This window comes from Tiliqua scincoides, chromosome 4 (genome assembly GCF_035046505.1).
Source record: "Tiliqua scincoides isolate rTilSci1 chromosome 4, rTilSci1.hap2, whole genome shotgun sequence".
NCBI lineage: Eukaryota > Metazoa > Chordata > Lepidosauria > Squamata > Scincidae > Tiliqua > Tiliqua scincoides.
The window spans coordinates 198746651-198765942 of record NC_089824.1 but is presented as its reverse complement, the minus strand read 5'-3'; the positions used below and the strand labels follow the sequence as shown (position 1 = coordinate 198765942).

Sequence of the window (19292 nt, the reverse complement as noted above, 5' to 3'; positions counted from 1 at the left end):
ACATCAAGCAATCCCCAATTCTGCAGGTTTATTTTCGTAGCCTCCATACTTAGCACCAGAATAGAACCTAGTTCCTCTTTTGCCTAGAATTGCTGGTAGTTGCTCACTGAACAGGAAATACTCCTTCAAATACCACATCAAATACCTCACACTACATTTGTGGTTAACTGGCCAAGGCCCCAGCAAACCTTATCTTCACACAAGACATGAGAAAAGCAGCACAGCCGCCAGGTGAAGGGGAAAACAGGAAAGGACCCCAAGTGTCAGATCACCAATGATACACCAGGCTAGTGAGAAGGAAGTGTTTGGTTTATACAAGGGATAGAAGAGAGATGTGAATGTTTCAAGGTGTTATTCCTTAGCTACAGCAACAAACACCACTGCCATGTTTTGAAACTCAGAATGAATTTTGGTAGTTGGTCCAGGTACTCACCCACCATCTCGGTTTTCTGCTTTGCATTGTCATATTCTGCTCCAGAAACCTCCACCTCTACAAATGGGCAAACAATTCCCCTTCCATTTTTGGGGAGATGTCGTGCCCCAAGGACCTATGGAAGGAAAGTGGAAATGGCAAAATTACAACACTACTTTGCCAAATGGACATACACAGCACAGCAAATGAATCCCTCTACGGCAAGTAGCCATGCACAGGGAACTTTTAAGTAATCCTGCACAGGGTTGCACTGTGAGTCTCACTGAAGTAAATGGGCAAGTTATTTATTTACAGATCTGGACTTTTGTATCCTGCTTTCCCACCTCCTTAAGAGGCTCTCAAGGCAGCTCACATTTGGTTTAAAACACAATTCAGCTTTAAAAGCACAATGGGTGGAGAAGGTAAGGGTGGTTTCTGCCTTGCTGACTTTTCTGCTTCTCCTTGAGGCAGCTGGTGTTTTTGGGAGGGGCACAGCTTCAGTCACTAGTAACATGGTGTCAATAGAAATCATCCTTCCCCTCTTCTATATAGCACTTTTGAGTGTGCAAAGTGCTTCATGTGTGTTTTGTTTGGTTGTTAAGTAGTGTCCAACTCTTTGTAACCCCATGGACCATAGCACCCCAGGCCCTCCTGTCTACCACTAACTTCCTGAGTTTGTCCAAATTCATGTGTGTTTTACCTCGTTGTAATACTTATAAAAATTCTGTAAGGGATGCATTATTATCTCCATAAAACAGGCGGGCAGCTGAGGCATGCCTAAGGCCATCCAGTTCATGGCAGAACAAAATTCAAACCGGACACTATCCCACAGGGACATACAAAGCAACCCTATTCTACAGTAGATCATTGGTCCATCTAGCCCACTATTCTGCTTCCACCTCTGTAACATGCAGTGGCTATCCTGGAACTCAGTTAGAGGGTCTTTTTATTCCCTGTTCCTTGATTCTTTTAACTGGGCATGCCTGGGTCCTGAACCTAGGATGCATGTGCTCTACCACTGAGACACAACCATTCCCAGCTAGCACAACTGTTTCTCAGTCAGCATGAGTAGCACTAGAGCAGCACTAGCAGAAGTTCTTTATCTTCCTTTCCATAGAGCAAAGATCCTAAGTTCTCTTAGCCTGCTAGTAGTGACCTGTGTCAAGAGGGGAGCAATGCAACACTTGGCCCACCACTCCTTTTTGCAGTTCACTTACACTACAGAGCCCGGCTCACACCTATGCTTTAAAAGTAAGCAACTCGCAACTAAATATTGCACACAATTCAGACAATGGGAAATGCAGCTTACAAATGGAGGGTGCCACCTATGGGTGGGAGAATGCTGCACATTGTCAACTTTCTTCCCCAGATAACTGTCCTCCCATAGCTGTTCCAGAGGTTCTGTGCTATTATCTGTCCATCCCATCCATCCACTCCAAATAGATTCTTGCGATCTTGGGCGGTGGCATGGTACGTATGGCAGGTGCCACAATGTGCCCTGTAAGCATCCCCATTCCCTCACAGCCATTTGGGGGCAGTGACAGCAACGTAAATGGCTTCAATGGCGAAGGGGAGAGGCAACTTACATGGTGCACTGTGGTGTCTGCCATACTTATAATGGTGCCCCCCTCTGGCTAGGCTTCTGGCTCTTAAAGGTCTCCGGCGGGGGACTAAACTTTGGAACTGACATGTGCAAAACCACTGAGTTATGCTGCCTGATCTCCACTCCTTTATACCTTTACTTTACACAACTTTTCTTAACACTAGAAAGTTCACATGAGATCTTACCAAGAGATCATAACAAGGGCACTCCTTGACTTACATAAAGTTTCCATTCCAGACAACCTTAAGTAAACTGATTTTTATATAGGTCAGAATCCCTGCGTCAGTCCACACAGCAGCAGAACAAAGAGCAGCGGAGTGAGAGACACAGGGAGGTGTACTGCTGCTGCTGCTATTAGAAGAAGCCCCCAGTATACGTAAGCACAGCCATCATCATCACACAGCGCCGGTGGCAGACTGCGAGAGTGTGGGAGGAAGTTGCACCTGCTGCCTTCCATCAGTCCATTGCAGAAGGAGTCAGCATCCTACCTGCCCCTTCCTCTTTAAACAAACGAGGAAATGCAGAGTGTGCTGGAGCAATCTCCTTTTTCACAAGCCTGTACAGAGAAAGAGGCAAGATATGGAGGAAGGAGCTGCATTTCCATTGGACGCCTAAGCTGGGCTTACATCCCGTTGAAAATTCATAAGTCGAGGCTTGCGTAAATTGGAGACCAGCTGCTATCAGACCAAAGGACACACTGTTTGCTAAATGAATACCATCTGGGGAAATCCAGAGACACCAGAAAACTCCCATACCAGAACAGCCCCAGACTGACCACATGTGCCAAGCAGAAACAAAGATCAGCATTATGTTCACATGAGGTTACTCTTAGGCTGATTTTGATGATGTTCAGATGTGCACCACAAGTTCATGCATGTTTGCTCAGAAGTCCCACAATGCTTGACAGGGCTTGCTTCCTAATAAGTGTGCTTAGGATTGCAGACAAAGTTCCTCAAGCTTTAAAGCACTGCTTTCAAATAAGAAGTCGTCCAAAACCAATTATTATCCTGTAAAAACTATTTTTAAAGATACACAACATGAACTGCATGCTTTCAAAGCTACTTGGAGAGAACATAAAGCCAAAGATGCAGTCACTCACTAAAGCTACAATACTATGCGCACTTTCCTGAGAGTAGCCCTTTGAAGGCAATGACACTTCTGAATAGACAAGCACAGGCTTGTGCTATCGAGTTTCCGATGCAGGTGTTTACGGCTTATGGCTGAGAGAAATCCAGCAAATGTCTAGACCAGGGGTTTCCAAACCCTGGCCCGGGGGCCAGATACGGCCCGCAGCAAGCCTCTTTCTGGCCCGTGGCCAACCTCTTGTCCCCTGAAAGGCTCTGGCTCACTCAACTGAACATGACCAGAACTGTGCTCTGATTATGTCTGGAGGGTGTTCTGAGGGCCAGAGAGGTTGAATGAATGAGCCCATTCATTCATTTATTCACTCATCTAAGTTCCATCTCTAATTTATTTATTTAAATTTTATATTTAAATTGTTTTTCCGGCCCTCCACACCACACCAGATATTTGATGCGGCCCTGTGGCCAAAAAGTTTGGTCTAGGCCATAAACATACTGCACTGGAGAGAGGGCTGTTTGTGGACACACCTATGTACGCACAATTTCTCTTCTTCATGCAATGAGGTTGGGTGGGTGGCAAAGACACATTCATCTCCAGCCAGGTCAAAAGCAGAATTTATTGCATCAGGTACTCAGACCAGTACAAACCTCAATAGAGATAGAAAGTGGCTCCACACCACGCAGAGTGCTCTTGTCAAAGGGGTCAAAGATGTCGTCCCGCATGTTGGTTGGTTGTAACATGAAGCCACATCGGCCTCCAGACATGAACAGGGCTTGATTCATCTGCATTGGCTTGTCTGCAACACACAAGCATTTTTATGAGGAACCGTTCCAGCCCAGAATCAATAGTGCAATTCAGTACCCTTAACACCAGGACTGAACTAGGCCCTTACTGTAAATCCAGTGCCACTGGGCCATTTCACAAAACCCTGAAAGCACTCTTAAGTTTTCAGCATGGAAAGCCTTTTAGCCACACCGCTAATGCTATAGGAGATGATAGTATAATAAAATGCCGTGACCATTGAAAACCAGACACTTGGGCACATGCTGCTTTCATACTCAGTCTGAAGTTACATTTCAGGGACATGCAAATCTGATCTGGAATTCACTCTGACACACACATCCTCCCTACATAACCCTATAAAGGATACCACATCTTTGGTGAGGTCAAATGTGAATTCTCAGTCACCCCCAAGTCAGTTTGTACCAAACTCTGCTTGATTTATGAGGGAAGTTTTTTTTTTCCCCCAGAATCCGATGAGATTCTTACCAAAACAAAGCGCTGCATTTGTTTTTTTCAACTGTTTCTGCTGCACATTGTTCTTCATAAAGAACAATGAACATAAAATTTAAAAAGAAAGGAGAATTTTTAAACAGACAAAGCCAAAACACAGCAAGGAAAAACAGGAACCTCTCTCACCTGGTGTCTGGAAGTTGAGGGCCACCAACTGGCTGCCACAGATCCACATAGGCAAGGGGTCATAGTTGGAAGAGTCAAGGCGCTGCCCCTTCGGGTAGATGCGGGAAAGCTGTAGTCGGTTGTACTGCAGGAACTTCTTGCCTTTGATCTTGTTGACATATTTCTCAGCCTTGGTTTCAGGAAAGGAGGACATGTCTCTGTAGCAGGCCCTATCTGTGCCAATTTCTGCAGAGGAAATGGGGCAGACACTGATACATGGCAGTATTTCATCAGGGATGTTCCCAGCACTATTTGGGCCAGCAGAAAAGCAGTGACAAAAGGAAAAGAGAGAGAGAGAGAGATTCTTTGAAAAGGTCAACAGGCATGTGGATGCCGAAGAACCCGTGGACATTATATATCTGGACTTTCAGAAGGCGTTCGACACCATCCCTCACCAAAGGCTACTAAAAAAACTCCACAGTCAGGGAATTAGAGGGCAGGTCCTCTCCTGGATTGAGAACTGGTTGAAGACCAGGAAACAGAGAGTGGGTGTCAATGGGCAATTTTCACAATGGAGAGAGGTGAAAAGTGCTGTGCCCCAAGGATCTGTCCTGGGACCGGTGCTCTTCAACCTGTTAATAAATGACCTGGAGACAGGGTTGAGCAGTGAGGTGGCAAAGTTTGCAGACAACACCAAACTTTTCCGAGTGGTGAAGACCAGAAGTGGTTGTGAGGAGCTCCAGAAGGATCTCTCCAAACTGGCAGAATGGGCAGCAAAATGGCAGATGCATTTCAATGTCAGTAAGTGTAAAGTCATGCACACTGGGGCAAAAAATCAAAACTTTAGATATAGGCTGATGGGTTCTGAGCTGTCTGTGACAGATCAGGAGAGAGATCTTGGGGTGGTGGTGGATAAGTTGATGAAACTGTCGATCCAATGTGCGGCGGCAGTGAAGAAGGCCAATTCTACGCTTGGGATCATTAGAAAAGGTATGGAGAACAAAACGGCTAATATTATAACGCCGTTGTACAAATCTCTGGTAAGGCCACACTTGGAGTACTGTGTCCAGTTCTGGTCGCCGCATCTCAAAAAGGATATAGTGGAAATGGAAAAGGTGCAAAAGTGAGCGACTAAGATGATTGCTGGGCTGGGGCACCTTCTTTATGAGGAAAGGCTATGGTGTTTGGGCCTCTTGAGCATAGAAAAGAGACGTCTGAGGGGGGACATGATTGAGACAGACAAAATTATGCATGGGAAGGATAAAGTGGATAGAGAGATGCTCTTGTATAACACCAGAACCAGGGGACATCCACTAAAATTGAGTGAAGGGAGAGTTAGGACAGACAAAAGAAAATATTCCTTTACTCAGCGTGTGGTTTTAGAAATGGGCTATGTCAGATGCAAGGGAGGGCACCAGGATGCAGGTCTCTTGTTATCAGGTGTGCTCCCTGGGCCATTTGGTGGGGCTGCTGTGAGATACAGGAAGCTGGACGAGATGGGCCTATGGCCTGATCCAGTGGGGCTATTCTTATGTTCTTATGAGATCCTGCCTTCTTTTCTAGTTGCAAGGCATTCCTCTGCCTTCTTGTTTTAGCCTTCAGTTCTCTTCCATATATTTGAGAAATGTACATGAACGAACAAGTTGAAGCAAAAGCTGGTTTAGATCCGCAAGCAACTTCAGTCTTGTGCGAGGGGGTATATTGGGTTAATATCATTTGAAGCTTAAAATACCAGCAAGGCTGAACTAATGCTAGATCTTGGGTAGTCAACCTGAGTGATGCAAAAGTTAACTGAACAGGAGTTTGTACTCTCAAAAATGAAAGGAAAAGAAAGCTACACTTACTCTCTTCATCAAAGGGAACAGGGCGACAGTAGATGACAAGTTCAGAAAGCTCCAGTGCTATCTTCTTCCTCCTTTCCATCATTTTCCCTTCTGAGAGCTGTCAAAGATAAAAACATCAAATGTCATGATGTAGATGGGAACACTGGAACAGGAATGAACTTGGCTGCAGAAACAGCATGCACCTTCAATGTTCAACAACCAGAAATGAGGAACAGTACGATGACTGGACTTTATTGTGGTTATGCAGATGTCTGTGGAACTTCCTTGTCCATCTGTTTGGCTAGAAAGGGGTAGGGTCTTCAAGACACCCAGCAAGACTTCTCCTCATTTCATCACTACCATGCGTACAATGACACAGCCCTTCACAGACCACCATCGTGGAGCTATCATGGACCACCATCAAGCTATTGCTGATATCAAGCCCTGACTATTGCTCATCATGAAGACGGCGTGCTTTGGACCAGGAATGTAGTTTTTCACCATCCTAACAAGCTTAGAATGAAAGGGCAGTGACAGTGTCTCAAACTGAGACTACACGATTGGCAGCAAACACAGGGCTGGGAATCCCAGCTGCTGCATCCCTGCTGGGAAGCAATTTGCAAGGGTGCAGGAAGCAGTACTAAAGCCTTTTGTGCCTGTTACTTTCCCTCTGCAACAGTACTCCAAGCAAGTTACTCCACATTTCGACATGGTACACGCAACTGAGAAGCCCAGCCAGAATAGGAATGGCTTCAGATGAGGGTGGCAGGGGAAATGTGTTAGAAGGATTAAACACCCCTCTTTGAAGGAGTGTCTACTTCTTGTCTGCTTCTTTCTTCTGGCAAGTTTTAGGTTTCCTCACATTGCATTTGCTCAATATATTGTTCAGACCTGTTTTGGGGCCCTGTGCTCTTCAGAATTTTACATCATATGTCCCTTGCTAGGTCCAATTCTATGGACACATTTGGTCTTCCAAGTTCAGCTCCCTGGAGAAAGGAATTCTTACACTCTTCATGTGGTAACCAATACAGTATCTCAGCAGGTTCCTAGGATCGTCATTGCATAAATTGCTACCTTTTGCAAGAGAGTGTATCTTACCCTGGCATCAGCAGTCTGGGCTGCCTCACGGATCTTCTTCACCCAGTCTAACAGGTCTTCATGTGAATCAGCAGCCACATCCAGGGACCATCGCGATACAGAGGTCATACTTATAGAGAAGACAAACATGCGATTGTTCTTCCCCTCGGGACGGATGGCTATGGTGGGAAGGGGTGAGCACAGAACAAAGCTAAGTTGAATGAATGAATGAATGAATGAATGAATGAATGAATACAAAGCTAAGTTATGGGAGGAAAGTGTCTCCTCCAAATTTTCACAGTCACAGAAGTTGGCCAGAGATGCAATTTACACCAAACTGAGACCAGAGTTTCACCTCAAAAATTCTCAGTAGTACACAGGTAGCACAGATAACCAGATTTGTAGAAGCAAGAAAGACTCAGAAAACGTGAATGCCATGTGAATTTAGTACTGAGTTGTTGCTGTACAGATTAGGAGTTGCTTGCACCATTTTAAACAGTTAGCAATAGCAGCTTTCAGTTTCTCCAACTTTTAATCCTCATCGACAACATAGAAACATGGAACCTATCTTAAGTATTCTGTTTCTCTTCTCTATCTATTCCGAAGATCTAGATCAGGGGTGTCCAACCCATTTGATATAATGGGTCAAATAGTATTCATGGTGCCTGCTGAGGGCTGGAAGTGTCATCCTTAAGCAAGCAGTGATATCATTAAGCAGATAGCCAGAAATAAGCACTTTGTTCTCACCTAGAAACTCATTAGCTGCAAATGATAGAATAGAAAATGTGCAAATCTTGATCATATTTTCAAGACATGGGAGAGCAAATCATGCAGGATGCCTTTTCAGTAGCACCACTTCTACCACAGCGTCACTTTGTAGCTCAGCAGCTGAGAGGTGGCCTACAAAGTGACACCTCGTCAGAAGTGGCGCTGCTGAAAGGGCAGCCTGCAAGATAATTGGTCTCTCTTGGTGATTCAGCAGTGCTCTCTCTCTCTCTCTCTCTCTCTCTCTCTCTCCTCTTGATTTATCCTTACTTTCTGAGGTCTCCCATTCCCCCCCCCCCCACAGCACTTGGCAGAAAGGCAGCACTGACAATTCAATTATCATGTGGACCAGATCCACATGGGCCAGCTTTGGGGACCACATCCAGCCCGTGAGCCTTATATTTGACACCCCTGAGCTAGAGCAATCCTTCTCTTTACTATTCTCTCTACCTGACCCTCTCCTTCCCGTTTTTCCTCCAAAAGATGGTGTTGGAACTTCTGACATCAACCCTCTTCAGGTAAAGATCAATGTAAACTATCAATATTGCACACCAACCTCATGGAGTAATATTTCAGGTGCAGTAATATTTCAGAGTGATATGCAGCTATGTGAGTTGCGCGTTTCTGTTCAACAAAACAAGCAGTAGCTCAAGGCAGTTGCTATAACCACCAAAACAGATCTTGTTCTGGACCACATTCAGAACCAAGTTATACATTACATTCTACAGACAACATTACAGATGAGTAGACTACCCACCATTCTGCATCCTTAAAAAAAAAAAAAAAAAAAAAAGATGTGTGATTAGTAATTGTTGTGCCTAAGCTGCAAAACACTTTTTTCTTTTGACATCCAAAAGAACCCTGCTCAGGTGGGAGAGTGAGCACTGATTTATGTAAGCCCTGGGACAAACCCTTCAGAACTTGTCCACTTGCAAGGAAGGCAATCAGCATGAGAACAATAGATAAGGCATCAAATAATAGCAACAATTTAAAAAACGGTCATCTCCTCTGCACTCACCAATCTGACAGGCAGGTACATCCAGGATGCCTCTGAGCAGGTCTCCCAGGGGACTGTTCTCATCTAGCCGTTGCTAGGAGCAAGATCACAGCAATGTACTATAGTTGTTTTATGTTTCACACGCACACAAAAGGAGGACATGCCTCAGAAAGTTTATAAAATCCATATGCTTGCATTAGCTGCTGCTCCACAGCTATCTGACTATCCTCTACCAAGCTCAACTCCTAATTGCCAAATCCAATTTCTACTTCCACCACTGTTTTGTTTGCCTAATGTAACTTCTGATTAGCAAAGCAGGGTCGCTCACAGTCTTCTGGGCAAGGACTTGGCGACGTTAAATAAACAAATGCTGAATAATAACAGACTAAGGACCCAATTCTATCCAAATTTCCAGCACCGGTGCAGCTGCACTGCAGCCCCAAGGTAAGGGAATAAACGTTCCCATACCTTAAGGAGGCTTCTGTGACTGCCTCCCCACCACAGGGAGCAGTGCACGCCACATTGGCACAACTGCACTGGCACTGGAAAACTGGATAGGATTGGGTCCTCAAGGGCCAAACCTATGGGGCCAGTTGTGATGCCATAATACTAGTTACTACATTACAAAAGCATTGCTGTGTTGCACAAAATAGGCAGTGGGTGACAATTTTGGATCCACCATTTAAAATGGTTGCATATGTGGTGGCCCTCTCCAGTACCTGGCTCTGCACAGGAATGCAGGTAAGCGGGCTGGGTGGATGTAGTGGGGCAGAGACTGGGAAAGGGAGGAGGCATGTTGGGGGGCAGGAGGGGGTATGACCTGATGCAAATGACGTAGACCAGTATGTAGGTCCCCTTCCTTGCTTCCCAACAAGCCCCCTTTCTTGCCTTGGACTTGCACCAGCCAAAATGCTGGTGCAGCTCTGAGGAGACCCACTGGCAATCGAGAGGCTTGCAGGGAGGTTAGGGAAAATATTTTCCCAAGTCTCCCAAGCGGACCCTCCACCATAGCATGCAATGCAACCTGTTTTGGAGTGATTGCTTACTGTGGTGGAGGAACAGATAGAACTGGGCTATAAATTCTGGAAGCTATTTAGATTTACTAAGTCCACAGTAGTTCTATAATGGTGGAGCTCCAACCAGAAACACTTTTGTGTCCTCACCATACCAATTAGATGTACAAGCAACAACCATCCATAGGGTTCTTTTGACACCCCTGTGCTACAAATCCTCTTCTAACCCACATACATCATCTCACAACTGCTGAAGCTTCCAAACACAAGAAAAACAATGTCAGAAGCACATGCAAAATTCATTAATTCAAGACCAAAATTCAAAGCCTCTCCAGAATCAGATTTTTCTACTGGGAGGAGGGGAGAGGGGACAGACATGTGCATATATCTTTCGCATTCTTCAAAATGAATGCTCACCTCTCTTTCAGGTTCCAGACCAGTTGGGCTAGCTATTTCTTCTACGTAGTTAGAAGGAAACCACAGCTGTTTCTTACCGCCATAGTCTCCCCTCCACCTGAAACAAACAAAAAAGTGCAAATGCAATGTAGCACAAATCATACACAGAACTAAAACCAGTATTCTGTACTAAGACAACATATTAATCATGAGAACATAAACAAGCACGACACTGAGAAGACCTGCAGAACTTATTAACAGTGCAATGACAGAGGATTCCATCAATAATGGGACTGGGGGCAGGCAGCTGGTCCTATATGCTCTTGCCTTGCTTCCAAGGAATGGAAGAAAAGTTACCAAGTTTTTGCTCTGTCAGGTACACAAAACACAATGCTTAACTAAAGTGCTCTGACTCCTGGGTAAAATGTTTCTCATTAAGAACTAGATGCTCTGGCCCAAAGGAGATGCTCAGGAACAAACATGGGTGTGGGACTCTGAGTTGCCTCCAAAAAGCTACAAAGTGTTCAATTATAAGAGGGGGGGGGGAAACAAACAGTGGGTCAAGGAAGGGCTAAGCCCACTTGCCCTTCAAATTATCCCCTCCTGCTACTGCTTCTCAGTTGCTCAGTAGCAACCCAAGTTCCCATATCTGGATCTGCCACACAGGGACTAGTTCAGCCCCAAGAGTGAGGCAGGAGTGCAGTCGAATCGCTTATATGTTTAAAAATGACACAATGCAACAAAGCTACTCTAACAGCTGCTTTCAGAACTGGGGATGTGTCAGCCAATGATCTCTGATTACTTTGAGATTTGATACTTGATAGATCTTTAATAAGGACTTGACTTCCAGAGAAGACTCACCAGCCTCCTTCTTGTTTTTCCACATTCTGGATGACAGCATTTTTGGTGAAGGTAAGTTCGTCCTCCCGCTGAGCCTTGTAGTCAAACAAGGCTTTGACAGCACACTAACAGACACAGACAAATGAGGCTGGGTAATCACTGCAAAAGCTGAACTACAACATCAAGGACAGTAAGGCTGCTACTGCTAAGGAATTATGGGGTAGCCCACTTCTGGTTAGATATCACTTTCTTCCATGACAGGTAAGGGCCAAATCCTATCCAGTTTTCCAGTGGCAGTGCAACCGTGTCAATGGGGCATGGCTGCATCCTTTGTGGGGAGGCAGTCATAGAGCCCTCCTCAAGATACTGGAACATTTGTTCCCTTACCTCAGGGTTGCACTGTGGTTACACCGGTGCTGGAAAGTTGCATAGGATTGGGCCTAAGTCTGCAATGAGAAATGTGTATCAAAAACTATAGAACCAGTTTAACACTTGGGAGGTGAATGTCAAATTACTGTCATTCAGTTCTCTCTCTAACTGGATGTACAAGAAACAAGTTTGCACATGTAAATAAGAGCACTGCACATACTAACGCCTCTGGTATGCAATGGCACTGAGTACACACACTGTAACGTAACAGTACTTGCAGAAGGAGTGCACATTTATATCAAGACTCAGTGTGCCAAGTGACTGTTAAGACCATTACCTGAAAAATAAATAGGTAGGTAAGAAGAGTATGTGTCAGAGACCTAACAGGATTTAGCAAGGTAATTCTGCTTCACTCCTACTCCTGTCAATTGCAACATTCGTCTCACTGCTTGGTGTTTCAACAAGAAAGCCTTCTTTTTCCCCATCTCAGAAAGCCCTCAAACCATGAGCATCTTTCATCACATCAGGACCTAAGATTAGGATGCAGTATGTTCTGATCTTTTAAATCTCCAGGAAGAAGTGCCTGCAGTGCAATATGCCAAAAAAAAAAAATTTCCCTTGCATACTGCTTGAGGCTGTCTTGGGTTTTATTGCTGTTCCACAACAGTGGTGTCCATGACACAGAAGAATCTAGAAAGAAAGACTCTTGAAAATCACCTAGCTGGAAGGCCTGCTCTCTTGCAAGATAAGCCACACACTCAACAGTATCCACTGCTGTTGGCCTACATGTAATTAATCCTTTCATTTAGGTTTCATTTCTTTCAGATGATCTGGATCTCAAAGTCTATTGCAGTGGTTCTCAAACTGGTGGGTTGCAATCCACCAGTTTGTGTAAAGATTCCCCGTCCCTTTAAGGGGTGGGGGAAGGGGAGAGGCAGGGAAGTGATCCCCAGGATCACGTTCATATGGGGGGGCCGGGGGGTGCTTGTGGCTTACATTATGTAGGCAGGGCTGTAGCAGGCTGCAGGAGGTGCAGACGACACCAAACTTTTCCGAGTGGTGAAGACCAGAAGTGATTGTGAGGAGCTCTAGAAGGATCTCTCCAAATTGGCAGAATGGGCAGCAAAATGGCAGATGCATTTCAATGTCAGTAAGTGTAAGGTCATGCACACTGGGGCAAAAAATCAAAACTTCACATATAGGCTAATGGGTTCTGAGCTGTCTGTGATAGATCAGGAGAGAGATCTTGGGGTGGTGGTGGACAGGTCGATGAAAGTGTCGACCCAATGTGCGGCGGCGGTAAAGAAGGCCAATTCTATGCTTGGGATCATTAGAAAAGGTATGGAGAACAAAATGGCTAATATTATAATGCCGTTGTACAAATCGATGGTAGGGCCACACCTGGAGTATTGTGTCCAGTTCTGGTCACTGCATCTCAAAAAGGATATAGTGGAAATGGAAAAGGTGCAAAAGAAGGCAACTAAGATGATTGCTGGGCTGGGGCACCTTCCTTATGAGGAAAGGCTACGGCATTTGGGCCTCTTCAGCCTAGAAAAGAGACGACTGAGGGGGGACATGATTGAGACACACAAAATTATGCATGGGAAGGATAAAGTGGATAGAGAGATGCTCTTTACACACTCACATAACACCAGAACCAGGGGACATCCACTAAAATTGAGTGTTGGGAGGGTTAGAACAGACAAAAGAAAATATTTCTTTACTCAGCGTGTGGTCAGATTGTGGAACTCTTTGCCGCAGGATGTGGTGACGGCATCTGGCCTGCATGCCTTTAAAAGGGGATTGGACAAGTTTCTGGAGGAAAAATCCATTACGGGTTACAAGCCATGATGTGTATGTGCAACCACCTGATTTTAGAAATGGGCTATGTCAGAATGCCAGATGCAAGGGAGGGTACCAGGATGAGGTCTCTTGTTATCTGGTGTGCTCCCTGGGGCATTTGGTGGGGCTGCTTTGAGATACAGGAAGCTGGAGTGATGGGCCTATGGCCTGATCCAGTGGGGCTGTTCTTATGTTAGGTGCAGGGAGCCCTGCGCAGCCCTTCACAGTGCTCCCCAAGGCTTGGAACGTTCGGAAAAAGCAGGTGCAAGGCACTTCCGTTTTTCAGGAGGTGCTTTGCTCCTGGTGTTTCCAAATATTCCAAGCCTTGGGAGCGCTTTGCAGGGCTGCACAGGGCTCCCTGCACTTTCTGCAGCCTGCTGCAGCTCTGCCTACATAAAGTAAGTCACAAGTACCCCCCTCGTCCACACTTAGCCCCTCCTCTGCAAGAACTTACTGAGGGAGTAAAGCTCCCTCAAAGTTTGAAAACCACTGGTCTATTGGATTCGCAACACCTTGCTAGAAATGTTCACCAGCTGCCTTCAATCCCATCACCACTGTAAGAAGACACACTCCAAGATAGTAGGAAAATACCTTGAATGTTGGCATAGGATTGGCCTCCACATAAAATCCTGGATTCCGACCTTCATAGATAGAGCCATAATCTGGTTCCTGGTGGACAAAGGAAAAATGCTAGTTTGCATATCCACTATTAGTTTTTGTTTGAGAAAGGATCACAGAACTGACTAAGGGTGCAATCCTATACATATTTATCTGAGAGCAAGTCCCAGTGAACTCACTGGGACTGTCTTCTGAGTAGTCATGTATAGGATTGTGCTGCAGGGCTTCTTAGAAAGCCACATGACAAGTGCAAAAGGAGGGACAGTCTAAACTGATGAGTTAAAAATGGCTACAGAAGGAGCAAACCTGTGTCTCACTACACAAAAACATGTCTCACTACTACTGGAGCATAATTCCAGGTTAGGTGAGAAAAGCAAGTCTTCTCTCTAGCTGGACCAGAGTCCATACAACAGTGGTAGTTCCATAGAGCGGTATTCTTAAAAACAAACAAAAAATACTAGAACAATCCCAATTCCTGCCCAGACAACAGATGCTGGATGTTACCCAGACACTGCCAATAAGATACTCACTGCTGTTCCAATCTTCTCCAGTGTCTCCTCATTAATTGGGTACCTCAACTTCATCTTGCGGTAAAGTGGGTGCTTCTCATAGTAGCTGATTAAATCCACCAAGCTGTCAAACTCTGAGTTACCCAACACAACCGTCTGGCCCTCCTGTTGTACGCGGCAGTGCTTGATCTTCCCTTCTGCTCTGGAGGACAAATACCAGCAGAACAAGGGTCAACTCCCAAACAGACATTTAACAATGGATTACAAGTGAAGGGTTCCCTTGAATCAAATAAAATATTACTTGCCGAAAAGAGATTGCATAGGAGTTTGGCTCACTTCTCTTGCGTACCAAGAAGGCTCCATCCCGTGGCACTCGCATCAGCATGTGTTGAGCCAGAGCCCGGGTAAGATTTGCATGGTACCATCTGGAGGTGAAATTAGCAATTATTATACAGTACCCTTGCAAGGTACTAACATCAAGCAAAAACAGTTTTAATGGATCCCAACTCTGCTGCCTAAAAATCAACAACTCTGCTGAAATTCCCACAATACACATAACCACGGATTCTTGTTCCCCATCTGCTTACTCCTTGCTCTCGTGAGCGTTGGTCTGCGGCACAGGCTCAGTCAACCTCATCTCAAATTCATTGCACCTCAGTGGCACTTGCTGGTAGTGGGTGATGAGGTCATAGAGGCTGTCGAAGACCAGGTTATCTGTGAGGAAGAATTTGGGGCTACCAGCATCCTGTCGAGAATGAATTCGGCAGTGTTGCACTTTTCCATTGCGCCTGTATGCACACAAAAAAAAATTAAAAGAGAGGCAAAGAGTAGGGCACCAATTCTATACGCATTTACCATGGTAGTAGGTCCCATTGAACTTAAGGGGGTTTACTTCTGAGTAGGAAGAATGCACAGGATTGGGTTATAAGATGCCCTCTGTTTAACTGCTTACTGTAATTACAGTGCAAATCTCAGGATACTCACACACCACTAAATATGGTATGTTGAGAATCTTAGCTTAAAATATTGGTTAGGTGGGTTTTTTATTTTTTTAAAAAAGACAAGCACATTACTGATCCTCAACACTGAAACCTTGACCACGCGTGCTGCTAGGCTTAGAGATATCCAAGATAGTGAAGACAGTTATTTTAGTGATTAGGCTGTAGGTTCCTTCAGAATGCAGAAGTTTCCTTCAGAATACAGAACTTGGTGGGCCCTTGTGAGTACAGTATGCAAAGTGCATTGGGTTTGAATGTGAGAAACCTTAAAGTTCAAGTCCCTTTTCAGCCATGAAGGTCACTGAATGGTCTTAGACAAACTGGTGAACCAAATAGTTGTGGCATCAAATAATGTAAACAATGAAACACGCTTCAGATACTGGAAAATGCTGCAACAATGATAAAGATGAATTTCTATTCACACAGTGGCTCTCAATTTTTCATTAACTGACCTTCCCCAATTCCTGGAATAATATATACAAATAATATTCTATTAATTTGCCTATCAGACATAAGATGGGCATTAAAGAACTAGGGATTGCATAGATGCCCTGTCCCAGTGGACCCTGCATTTCAGTTACAGAGTTCACTGATCAATACCGTACTCAAAAGTTCCTTACCAGAAAGAAAGGGTGTAATCACCAACAAAGGTCTCACTCTCGCGCACTAGGAAAGAGCCATCAGGGGCCCCGGTTTCGATGCAGTACTCAGTCAACAGTCTTTCTGCTATGTGGCGCCCATCACGTCCCGCTCCCAACTTGCCATGGAACCACTTTTCGGTGGAGTGGAGCTCAGTGCTGCTGCTTACCTAGTATGGAAAACCAAAGTAGATGCTAATCAACAGGTGTAACAGCAGATCCACGGCCACATTGTGGTGGAAATCAACTTGCTCTGCTCAAAGAGCAAGATGAGTAAAAAGGATCTCATTGCAGTTTCCAAGCATTTAAAAAGTCAGGATTCAGCACAGCAGAACAGTATTCTCAGAAACTTTCTCCATCTTCCTTAGTGTGTTATTGCATCACAGCATACATGGGAAAGGAAGCTTGAGAGAGGCTAAGGGCTTGAGGCATGCCATGTTTTACAGCTAACAACAGGAGATATTCAGTACTTTTCACTACCTACCCTTTCTATTAAAGCTTTGGTCAACCCCCCCCCCCATAGTACACTATACTGTTGTTGTTGTTGTTCAGTCGTTAAGTTGTGTCTGACTCTTTGTGCCTCATGGACCACAGCACGCCAGGCCCCCCTGTCTACCACTAACTTCTGAAGTTTGTCCAAATTCATGTTCATTGCCTTTGTGACACTATCTAACCATCTCATCATCTGCTGTCCCCTTCTCCTTTTGCCTTCAATTTTTCCCAGCATCAGGGTCTTTTCTAAAGAGTCCTCCCTTCTCATGAGATGACCAAAGTATTTCAGCTTCAGCATCAGTCCTTCCAATGAAGAGTTAGGGTTGATTTCCTGTAGGATTGACTGATTTGACCTCCTTGCAGTCCAGGGGACTCTCAAAAGTCTTTAACACCAAAATTCAAAAGTGTCTACTCTTTGGCGCTCAGCCCTCCTTATGGTCCAGCTCTCACAGCGACACATTTCAACTGGGAAACCCATAGCTTTGACTGTATAGACCTTTGTCAACAGTGATGTCTCAGCTTTTCATTAAGTTGTCTAGGCTTACAATAGCTTTCCTCCCAAGAAGCCAGCATCTTTTAATCTCATGGCTGCAGTCTTCGTCTGCAGTGATATTGGAGCCCAAGAAGATAAACTCTGCCACAGCTTCCATTTCTTCCCCTTCTTTTTGCAATGAGGTGATGGGACTGGATGCCATGATCTTAGTTTGTGTTTTTTTTTCCTCTCAAATGTACTATACTGTACTGTAAGTAAGTCCAATTATATCACATAAAATAACTGCATGTTCTTCCACAGTTTATCCCTGCCTCCACTTCCCTCCCCTTCCTCTGTTGTGTCTCATATCTATTTTTAGACTGGGAGACCCCTGAATTGGAAACTGTCTTCTCATTGTTTGTCAAGTGCCATGCACACAGATGGTGCTACACAAATAAACAAAACTTCAGAAAATAGTGTGCTAACATGAATGTGCAAACAGCTTCAGGGAGCAGAACAAAACAGCTTCGTATGCCCACAATCTCATATTGCAAAACATATTCTGGCTGCTCCCTGAAGTGCTTCCTCTCCCTTCCCCAAAAACTACTACTTGAGGTGTCTCTGTTTCTTCTTTACTACCAGCAAAAAAAGTGCGCATCTTTCCTAATCCACTCGAACCTGATCTTCGTTCTGGTTTTCAACATTGGACAATAATAAACAATAGCATCAGGATGCTGTGTTTTGCCTGAAGTGAGAACCAAGTCCCAACCCTGACCTCTTTTTCAGAGAGATTCAATTTGATAATGGCTGGATACAACTTTATACTCAGCAACCAAATTTCCTGCCTTCTGATTACCCCTTTCTAGACTTTTGCTCTTCAGTGACTGAGATCAAAGCTGTTCAGCATCTCAGAAAAGATCATGCCAACTTACTTCACCTACCTCTTTTTGCTCCTCTTCATCCTCATTTCCTAAATCATTGGTTGTCTCCCCAGAATAATAGATTTTGCTGCTGGTCAGGACAAAGTAATGGGGGTTCCAATCCTGCAGGGAAACATGTAGCAAAAAAAATGTTCACCCCGTAATGATAGTCTCAAGATCAAACACACTTTGGGTTTGTCTAACTGGATCACAAGGGATTTCTGGGAAGAAAGGAGATGAGCTTCTCTTGAGATTCTCATGAACCAGTTGCTGAGACAGCAGTATTAAAAATAATGTAAGCATAAACTGACAATTGTTGGCGTCAACAACAAGGAACCTCTCCTATCCAACTTTCCAGCATTGATGGAGCCATGCCAATGGGGCGTGTGCTGCATTCAGCATTGTGGAAGTGGTCACAGAGGCCTCCTCAAGATAAGGGAACATTTGTTCCCATATCCCAGAGCTGCATTGCAGCTGCATCGATGCTGGAAAGTTACATAGGATTGGGCCTTAAAAACTATTTAGTTGCTTTCTGAAAAAGGTCTTGCAAGCCTGAATGCTACACCAAGCATAAAGCAGCTTCAGGTCCTGTGCTCAGACCCTCTGGCTGAAACACAGCAATCAAGATGTTGAGAAATCATGTTAGTTGCTGAGGAGCTGCTAAAAATAATTATGTTACCCCAACTATGGATAACCAAATATTTTAAAAATTCTGGAACAGCTTCCTTAGTACAACATCACTGACACCTACATGCTTTCCATACCATGTTTGTTGCAATACTATATACTGCAAACAAAAACTATGTGACAGTATGTGTGTTCAAGGGCTCTCTCTCTCTCTTTCCACTATGCATTCATAATATTGTAAGGCAGGGGTGCCCAAACCCCGGCCCGGGGGCCACTTGCGGCCCTCAGGCACTCCCAATCCGGCCCTCAGGGAGCTCCCAGTCTCCAATGAGCTTCTGGCCCTCCGGAGACTTGCTGGAGCCCGTGCTGGCCCGATGCAACTGCTCTCAGTGTGAGGGCG

General features: G+C 44.8%; 1 protein-coding gene across 3 annotated transcripts in view; it reads right to left on the bottom strand.

Moving 5' to 3' along the window:
* PLCG1 (phospholipase C gamma 1) overlaps positions 1-19292 on the bottom strand; it is a 98818-nt gene that overhangs the window by 7437 nt on the left and 72089 nt on the right. For 2 of the 3 annotated variants that reach the window (XM_066623853.1, XM_066623854.1), the window contains exons 15-28: positions 18278-18388; positions 16364-16551; positions 15333-15533; positions 15051-15170; positions 14767-14947; positions 14210-14287; positions 11429-11532; positions 10589-10685; positions 9180-9252; positions 7418-7575; positions 6341-6437; positions 4518-4742; positions 3746-3894; positions 434-548 (exon numbers count right to left, since the gene is read on the bottom strand). In XM_066623853.1, the coding sequence (XP_066479950.1) occupies positions 434-548; positions 3746-3894; positions 4518-4742; positions 6341-6437; positions 7418-7575; positions 9180-9252; positions 10589-10685; positions 11429-11532; positions 14210-14287; positions 14767-14947; positions 15051-15170; positions 15333-15533; positions 16364-16551; positions 18278-18388 (1897 nt within the window). The remainder of the gene's footprint in view (positions 1-433; positions 549-3745; positions 3895-4517; positions 4743-6340; positions 6438-7417; positions 7576-9179; positions 9253-10588; positions 10686-11428; positions 11533-14209; positions 14288-14766; positions 14948-15050; positions 15171-15332; positions 15534-16363; positions 16552-18277; positions 18389-19292) is intronic. The other variant, XM_066623856.1, reaches the window with a different exon arrangement.